At 51.3% G+C, this 9,119-nt stretch overlaps 1 protein-coding gene across 4 annotated transcripts; it reads left to right on the forward strand.

Annotated features, from left to right (window-relative positions):
- The first annotated feature begins 18 nt into the window (after positions 1 to 18).
- Positions 19 to 8,383, forward strand: PNPO (pyridoxamine 5'-phosphate oxidase). 4 transcript variants are annotated; one of them, XR_015147678.1, is made up of 7 exons: positions 19 to 289; positions 2,682 to 2,806; positions 3,862 to 3,961; positions 4,810 to 4,863; positions 4,990 to 5,245; positions 5,442 to 5,619; positions 5,835 to 8,383. XR_015147678.1 is itself a non-coding variant. In XM_086358016.1 (7 exons), the coding sequence occupies exons 1-7, from the start codon at positions 152 to 154 to the stop codon at positions 6,001 to 6,003; spliced, it is 786 nt and encodes a 261-aa protein (XP_086214142.1). In that variant the 5' UTR covers positions 19 to 151; the 3' UTR covers positions 6,004 to 8,383. The 4 variants fall into 4 exon arrangements, 1 of the variants encoding a protein (XP_086214142.1); XR_015147677.1 differs by having other exon boundaries at positions 5,549 to 5,619; XR_015147676.1 differs by having other exon boundaries at positions 5,117 to 5,245.
- Positions 8,384 to 9,119: the final 736 nt, after the last annotated feature.

Raw genomic sequence — 9,119 nt, forward strand, 5'->3', positions numbered from 1 at the left:
GGCTCCCAGTGGCTCGGAGGACTTAGGCTGTCGGCCTGGCTTGGTGACTGATAAATTCTTCCTTGCCGGGAGATTCCCCGGCTAAGATACTGGTTCCGAACGCAACGGAACCCAGCGCGGAGCCACGCCGAGTCACGTGGCCAGCGGCCTCATGATATTCTGGCTGCGGAGCGTCATCGTGACGTTTGGGCGACCTGCCGAGTGGCCCCGCTGCCTCCGCCACCTCTGCAGCCGCGGTGCTGCCATGGACCTGGGACCGATGCGCAAGACTTACCGCGGGGACCCAGAGGTGCCGCTGCCCTGCAGGGCCTCCGCAGTCATCTCCCGAGGGGAGGGGCATGGAAGGGATCCTCTGGGGTTTCTGATCCACCTCTTGGGGCTCGGGGTTACCCCTATGGGAGAAGCGGGGGTTCAAAGACAATCAATGGGGGAGGGTTTCTGGAGAAACCAGTATGAAGGTGGACTCCAAAGGCAGCTCGTTATAGTCACTCAGGGCGCTCATTCGGGGGTTGCCTGGAAGGAATCCTGCCGGTCGTTGGGCGCACTTCTAGGGCGGTTTACTCACTTCTCTGGGTCTCAGTTTCCTTACTTCACAAGTAATATCACTGACCTCACGGGGATGTTATGGACTTTGATATTTGTAAAATACCTCTGCTGTTCAGTCGACAAGTTGCGTCAGACTCTTTGCAACCCCATGGACTGCACGGGGCTAGGCTTCCCTGCCCTTCAGTATCTCCCAAAATTTGCTCAGGTTCATGTTCATTGAGTCGGTGATGCTATCTAACCATCTCATCCTTTGCTGCCCTCTTCTTTTGCCCACTTTCTCATTTTGCCTTCAATCTTTCCAGCATCAGGATCTTTCCCAATGAGTCGACTGTTTGCATCAGGTGGCCAAAGTAGTAAAGCTAGTATAGTGCCTGTTGCTGCTGCTGCCCCTAAGTCGCTTCAGTCGTGTCAGACTTTGTGCGACCCCATAAACGGCAGCCCACCAGGCTCCCCCGTCCCTGGGATTCTCCAGGCAAGAACACTGGAGTGGGTTGCCATTTCCTCCGGTGCATGAAAGTGAAAAGTGAAAGTGAAATCACTCAGTCGTGTCCCACTCTTAGCGACCCCATGGACTGCAGCCTACCAGGCTCCTCCGTCCATGGGATTTTCCAGGCAAGAGTACTGGAGTGGGTGCCATTGCCTTCTCCCGAGAAAAGTGCCTAGAACAGTGATAATCAGCTTGTTTAGTCACCAGTTGTCTCCAACTCTGCGACCCCATGAACTGAAGCCCACCAGGTTCCTCTGTCTATGGAATTTCCCAGGCAAAAATACTGAAGTGGGTTGCCACTTCCTTGTCCAGGGGATCTTCCCAACCCAGGGATTAGAACATGTGTCTCCTGGATTGGCAGGCAGATTCTTTACCACTGAGCCACTTGGAAAGCTTATGTTTGTTGTTGTTGTTGTTTTTAAATGTAACTAGTTAATTTATTTTGTCTATTTTTGGTTGCTCTGGGTCTTCCTTGGGCAAAGGCTTCTCTCACTGGGGAGCGTGGGGCTCTAGGTGTGCGGTTTTCCCATAGCTGCAGGCCATGGGCTTAGTGGCTGCCCCCCGGCATGTGGGATCTTCCCAGACTAGGGATCAAAACCCAGCGCCCTGCATTGGCAGGTGGGTTTTAAACCACTGGACCCCAGGAAGCCCATAAATGTTTGATAAATAAATAACACTTTGAGGAGGAGGAATAACTTACCTAGGGGTGCAGGAGAAAGCTCCTGGATCTTCTTTTTCTCTCCTCAGATGAGAAACCAAGAGAACTATTTTGGAATTAGGGCCCAGAGCCTGGTTACCAAATCTAGTTACATGTGAACATTTCCAGAAATGCTTGTGAAACATGCAGTTTTTCATTAAATCTCAGACTTGTTAGGGGAACCACTGACCCAAACTGCCCACCCAGGCCAGGCCCCAAAGTAACCACTTGCGTGAGTTATCTTAAACCAGAGGTCCTGGGAAAGAACCTGGAACTAACAAGCTAACACCAACTAGAAGAATTGAGAAAGGTCAAAAGGAGAGAGGAGACAGTCTGTATGTCCTACCCACCTCCCAGAATCCTTCTGACTGGAATCCATCTTGGCTGAGCAACGTGCGTGCCACCAGGAAGGACCCTGAGTCAGAATGATTGGCCAGAGACAACCCAGAAACCAACAGCATCACCATGAAACATGATTGTAAGCCATGTGGCAGAGCAGTCCTCCTGGGTTCCCTTCCCCTGCTGCTTGCCACCCGGGCCCTCCGTCCCAATAAAGTCTTGTTTTGACAGCAAGTGTACCTCCTTGGACAATTCGTTTCTGAGTGTCAGACAAGAGCCCGCCCTCAGGCCCTGGAAGGGGTCCCCCTTTCTGCAATTGACCTGCTGAATGAGAATTTACTGGGTGGAGCCCAGGAGTTTTTTGTTTTTTGTTTTTAGGCTTCCCAGGTAATAGGTTTGACACCCGTGATATGAAACCCTGATTTGTCAAATTATTCACCATTTTGTACCTGTTTTCTCACCTATAAGATGAGGCTAACAGAACCTTCCTGGGGATGGGTTTTTGTTATGAGGACTAAATGAGTTAACACTTGAAAAGTGCCTAGAACAGAGCTATGTACACAGTAGACACTCCATGTGTTTGTAAAATGAAATAAAACTCTCCCTTCCCAGGCATTTGAGGAGACTCATCTGACCTCCCTGGACCCTGTGAAGCAGTTTGCTGCCTGGTTCGAGGAGGCTGTTCAGTGTCCTGACATAATGGAAGCCAACGCCATGTGTCTGGCTACGTGTACAAGGTAGGCATAGCCGTGGGCCCTTCTGTAGGTGGGTGCAGATGAAGTAGCAAACTTAGGAAGCTCTCAGTTTGATGGATGACAACTTTATGACTAGTTCTATTATTAACATGCTGTGTGGCCTCAGGCAAGTAATTTGTCCTCTCTGGGCCTCGGTGTCCTTACCTGTAAACCAAAGATTAGACTTGACTCAATTCCATTTAGTGATAAAACGTAGTGCCTCATTCACCTCTGCCCTTGATGCTTCCACCTCCCAGTACACACACCCTTGTCTCCCTCAGCTCCCAGTCTCCCCAGTTCCCATCTGGGGAGGTAGATCTCCATAAAGCCATCTCCCTCTCTTAAAATCTAGCACAGTGCTGGTTTGTATCATTCATTTGACAATCAGTCATAAATCCCTTGAGACATCTCTTGTATTAGCCTCTTATTCAACTCTTCTTCCCCTCCTCACTAAAGTGTAAGGCTTTGGAGCCAAGGCTCTTGTACTGTGCCCCTGGATACCCCCCCGAGCTAGTCTGCTTGGGCCACCTTAACAGAGACTGGGTGGCGTAACAGAAACTTGTTTTCTCACAGGTCTGGAGGCCAGAAGTCCAAAATCAAGGTGCTATCAGAGTTGGTTTCGAGTTGGTTTCTAGCAAAGCCTCTCTAGAGTCCTGGCTTACAGATGGCTGCCTTTCTGCTGTGTTCTCGAATGGCCTTCCCTTTGTGTATGCAGGGAGAGAGGGAGTTCTCTGGTGTCTCTTCCTTTTCTTATAAGGACACCAGTCCTACTGGATTAAAGTCCCACTCTTAGGATCTCATTTAACCTTAATCATTCCCTAAAGGTCCCATCTCCACATACAGTCACATTGTGGGTGAGGGCTTCAAAAATGTTAGTGGAACCCAGTTCAGTCCATTATAGGGCCCTAGGCAATGGTGTCATGCTTGCATCTCTGGGACAAATTCCCATGGGCAGCTTGAGTGCCCAGAGAGTGCAGAATAAGGGGGCACAGGTGTAGGGGTGCTCAGACATCCTGTGGGGAGGGTCTCTCACCATAGTGCTCTGCTCTTTGCCCCAGAGATGGGAAACCGTCTGCCCGCATGGTGCTGTTGAAGGGCTTTGGCAAGGATGGCTTCCGCTTCTTCACTAACTTCGAGAGTCGAAAGGGAAAAGAGCTGGTGAGGGTTCACGGTAAACCCTTCCTGGGCCTGCAGGGTCCAGCCCTGGCTTCTTGGTCGCCTACTCATGCCACCCCTGCCCAAGTCCACTTGCCAGCCACGCTCAGGCACTGTCCTGACTAGAGGCCTTTGCACTTGCCTTCTCTCTGCTGTGAATGAGGGCAAGCTTTAAGCACCTCCACCTCCCTAGCTGTTTATCTGAGTAGCTCCTGTTTCTTCGGGTCTCAGCCCCCACGTCACCTCCTCACGGAAGCCTCTGGATTCCCAGGCTGAGCCAGCCCCTCTCACTTTGGTCACTATAATTTACAAATTTCCTTTCTGCCATTGTTTTAGTTTCTAACTGCATGTATTTGGGGGATTATGTGATTAATGTTTATGTCCTCTGCTAAATGGTAAGCTCCGTGGGGGCGGGGCTGCTTCTGAGATGTCTCTGTTAAACCCCCAGCACCTCTCCTGGTGTTGAGCACAGAGCTGGCACTTCGTATGCGTTCAGTTAATGAATCTAAAATGAGTAGCTCTCCCCCAAGTCCAGTGCAGTCAAATGTGCATTTCAGAGGATTTGCAAATCTGTGGGTGAGAGAAATGGCAAGCCTCACTTTGGAGTCCCTCTGGCTGAGGGTTTCAGCGCAGGTCTTCCATTGACTCTGTGAACCTGGGAGTGTTAGTGAACCTCTCTGAGCCTATCTCCACACCTGTAAAAGTAGGCCCACCTTTGGGGACTTAACAAGATGCTACAGTAAATGCATCTGCAGTGGGCCTGCGCGGTACAGACCCCCTAGCTTCCCCCTGTGCCCAGGCCTCCTCTCTGCTGTCCTGATGACCGTCTGTGGATTCTCTTCCATTTCCAGGACTCGAATCCCTTTGCTTCCCTTGTCTTCTACTGGGAGCCCCTGCACCGTCAGGTGAGTGAGCATTCCTGGGACAGCCAGGGGTGGACTGGAGGTAGGAGGGGCGTGAGTTTATGGATGGACCTGGTGAAGGTCCCCAGGCTGCGTAAACATCCTGCCTTTCAAATGACTCTCACTTAGCTGGGCTACCTGGAGTCAGGCACAATGGGGCAGTGGATAAAGAGAAGAACAAAGAAGACTGGAGCCAGTGCTGATCGGGAAGGCAGGTGGCCTTGAATGCTATCTAACCAGGGCCATCCCTGGGCAGGTGCGTGTGGAGGGGCCCGTGAAGAAGCTGCCTGAGGAGGAGGCTGAATGCTACTTCCACTCCCGCCCCAAAAGCAGCCAGATTGGGGCTGTGGTCAGTCACCAGAGTTCCGTGATCCCGGATCGGGAGGTGAGTGGGGCTTCTCCTTAGTCCTTTGAGTGGTGGGTGCCTTGGCTCAGCCCCAGAGGCTGTCCCCAGGGGATGCCAGGGCCCTCTCTCTCCAGAAAAGTGAAATGGATAGTCTCCCTGGGGAATGTGAATATGGGGAGCAGGGGTCAGGCCTCCTGTGTCTGTCTGACCCTCCTGTTGAACTGTGCCCCCGAAGGTCACCTGTATCCCCAGCACCTGGCACGGAGCACAGGCCCTGTAAGTGGTGATTAAATGAATCACTGACTGAGTCTGGCCCTTCCTTCATTTCCTTCCCCTGGACAGTATCTGAGAAAGAAAAATAAGGAACTGGAGCAACTCTACCAGGAACAAGAGGTGCCAAAGCCAAAATACTGGTGAGTGATATGGGGGGGTCACCTAGAAAGGGACACTGGGACCCTCATGCTTCCTTGAAGCCATGCTTGGAATTACAGATATACTCGTCCCTGGAAACCCTTGTCAGATGCATGCCAGCAGCTTCCTTCACGGGACCCTGGGATGGCGTGGAGGGTGGTGAGGGTTGCCTGGCTAGAAAAATGCAGAGCACCAAACCGTCTACTTCTCCTTGTAGGGGTGGCTACATCCTGTACCCACAGGTGATGGAGTTCTGGCAGGGCCAAACCAACCGCCTGCACGACCGGATCGTCTTTCGACGAGGCCTACTAACCGGAGACTCCCCTCTGGGGCCCATGACCCACCGAGGCGAGGAAGACTGGGTCTATGAGAGACTTGCGCCCTGACTCCCAGTCTGTTGGCACTGAGTGGAGCTGGAGCCAGTGCCCCAGAGAGGGTATGGGATGTGGGGCCAGACCCTTCTAAACTCAACCCATTTCCCTTCCTGCCTCTTATATTCAGGGCCCTTCAGTGTTTACCCTTGGAATTCTCCGTAGTCAGCTAGTCTAGTGGAGTTTAACAGTGGCACAGACCATCACAAATGGAAAATCTCGTGATTATCTTCTCAACCTTAACTATGATTTATTGGACTAGCTCCCTGTAGGAGTGGGGCTGGTGTGACAGGGGGTGGGGCCCAGCAGTCTTGTCTGTTATCACATGACAAGAGTCTGACCAGAGCCCATTGGTCCCAGCAGAAGCACCCGAGGCAATCTAGCCAGTTGGTTTTTCTTTTCTTTCATATTTAAAATTTGGAATCTAGAGACTCAGAGCATAGGAGCTGTTATAGCCAAGTAAATAATGGTGGCCTAGAAACAGCAACTTCTGGCTGCTGCTCTTGCAATTCTCTGAATGATCCACGGATCCCTACTTCCCACACCTGGGGTTGTCCAATTCCTCCTTCTACCTCAGAAAACCCATTGTCTGTAAAAAAAAAAAGAGAGATTTATTTTTTCTTGGCTTAAACCAAGTCAGAATTGATGTGCTTATAACAAACCTTAACTAACTCATTTACTAATAGGATATTTTTAAACCTCTTACCCAACTGATAGCTGCCCTCCATTATCTGAAGAAGAGCAATATGGAAAAGAGACTAAATTTATTCTCTGTAGCTCTAAAGGACCCATAGGTGGAAGTTAGATGAAGTTAGATTTCATCTCAATATGGGAAGAAATTTCAAACAATTGGAGCTGCCTAAGAGGGAGTAGGTTAGTTAGTGAGTGTTCTTTCCCTGACAGGAGTTTTGTAGAAGGAACTCATGCTAGTACCTGTGGGTCAGGAAGATTCTCATCAGGCCTTACTTTCCATATTTGTTTATAAAAACTCAATGTATGTGAGGGCTTTCCAGGCGGTACTAGTGGTAAAGAACCCACCTGCCAGTGCAGGAGATGTAAGAGATGTAGGTTCAATCCCTGGATCTGGAAGAGCCCCTGGAGGAGGGCATGGCAACCCACTCTAGTATTCTTGCCTGGAGAATGCCATGGACGGAGGAGCCTGGTGAGCTACCGTCCATAGGGTCGCAAAGAGTCAGACACGACTAAAGTGACTTAGCACAGCACATATGTACGTGAAATACATATATACATACATTTATATGTATTTCACTTTCCAGATATAAAATTAAATAATAGAGCTTGTACTTTTCTGACACACATCCCTTTACCTCCCTTCCACCCCTACTGATGATGACTCCTAGGTCACTGGTTTTCACTGGAATTACCCAGGAGCTTTAAAAACCCTGCTGCTCAGTCCCACTCTCAGAGGTGATTTGACCAGTGTGAGTGCAGCCTAGACTTGGGGACATTTCAAAGGTCCTTGGGAATTCTGTGTAGCCAAGGTTGAGAGCCCCTGTTAATAGATCCTTGCTACTTGCATTGGGCTTCTCTTGTAGCTCAGGTGGTAAAGAATCCGTCTGCAATGCAGGAGACCTGGGCTTGATCCCTGGGTTGGGAAGATCCCTTGAAGAAGGGAAAGGCTACCCACTCCAGTATTCTGGCCTGGAGAATCCCATGGACTATATAGTCCATGGGGTCAAAAAGAGTCAGACATGACTAAGCGACTTTGATTCACTTGCAGTGTAGTCCACAGGCCAGCACCTTTGGCTTCCCTTGGGAGCCTACCCCAGACCCATTGAATCCCACACTGCTTTAAACAGGACCACCCCTGCTTCCAGGTAACCAGATTAGCCTCAACCTCTAAACCAACCACTTCTGCAGCTGGATTCTTTGGTAGCATTTGGCTGAGGCCTGTGCTGAGCTATAGTCTTCTTCGAGCACAAGTCTGGTGACCAGGGGTAACGTGGATGAGTGGCCTCCAGGCTGCGGAGAGGCGCCAGGCTGGGCAAATGTTTGCTGTGACTAAGCCAGGATCAGAGAACTGACTGTTTGCATACATTGGCCATTGAGCTTGCAACTCTGTAAACCGCTTCATTCCACTGTATGGGTGTGTGCTTTGGCGTCTGTTACTGACTGCCTCCTCTAAGAGCGGCCCTCTGGGTGTTGACCACCCCCAACCCCCACGGGCTTCCTTAAGCCAGGGTGCAGGAAGGCACAGTGCTAGCCTTGTGGCCACTTGCAGGAGAGGGTGCTGGAGTGCCCTTCTCTACCTTGTCCTGTTATGTTATGGGGTCTGTGTATATCCCCTGCTTTGAGCCTGGTCTCAGCTGTTCCTTTCCTTTCCTCTGTCTGACAGTCCCTGTGCCAAGTCTAAAATAAAAGTTCATCAGCCATGCATGATGTAAATATTCAATCTAGCCTGGTCTCGTCCCCCGCCCCTCCCCCATATTTGAGGGGAGTTGAAGAATTTAAGCGACTCCTCGTACCTTAAGCTTCTCCACTTGGGGAGGTTGGGTGTCCAGCAGGGGGAGCCCGATGCCCAGGGTTGGCCCCTTCTAGGCAGCACAGGCCAGTTCTAGTTGGCCCCTCCTGCCCCCCTTTCCCCTCTTGGGTCCCGTCCCAGTGAAACTGTGGTCAATAACCGTGGCCTCTCCCGCTCCTGCTCATATTTTCATATTTGCACTCGTGCTTCCTCCTCCTCTGGCCTGGTGAACACTTGCGGCTGCCTGGGCACTGACTTCCTGGGCAGCCAGGTCTCCTTTGGCTCTTATTGCCTGCCCCCAGCCCGTCCGTCCATCCCTTAACTTAGGGATATGTGTGGAGTTTTCGTGGGAGATTCTGTGGCCATCACTTTGGGGCCGTGGAGTGGAGTGGCATGCACAGGGTTGAGGAACCCACAGACCCTCTCACCTAAGAGAGAAGATAGTGGCCTGGTGGTTGCCCGTATGAGACAGAAGCACAGGTCAGTGGCCTGGGGCCCAGCCTCTCACCCCTCCCCACCCCTTGCCTCAGGGAACCTCAGGATGGCTGAAGCGGGAGGTCCCTATGGTTTGGGGTCTCACCCTTGAAGCTGGTTGGCTTTTCCTCACTGGTTCCAGATTCTGGGCGGCCCCCTCAGAGGATGCTCGCCT

The sequence above is a fragment of the Bos grunniens genome, chromosome 19 (assembly GCF_055505025.1).
Source record: "Bos grunniens cultivar Pamir isolate PY7600 chromosome 19, Bosgru_T2T1.0, whole genome shotgun sequence".
Lineage (NCBI taxonomy): Eukaryota > Metazoa > Chordata > Mammalia > Artiodactyla > Bovidae > Bos > Bos grunniens.

Excerpts from the sequence above, each read along its gene's own strand:
- PNPO (XM_086358016.1), top strand. The coding sequence starts at position 152 with ATGATATTCTGGCTGCGGAGCGTCATCGTGACGTTTGGGCGACCTGCC. Across the intron at positions 290-2,681 it reads CTTACCGCGGGGACCCAGAG|GCATTTGAGGAGACTCATCT; the intron begins GTGCCGCTGCCC and ends CTCCCTTCCCAG. Across the intron at positions 4,864-5,116 it reads GGGAGCCCCTGCACCGTCAG|GTGCGTGTGGAGGGGCCCGT; the intron begins GTGAGTGAGCAT and ends ATCCCTGGGCAG.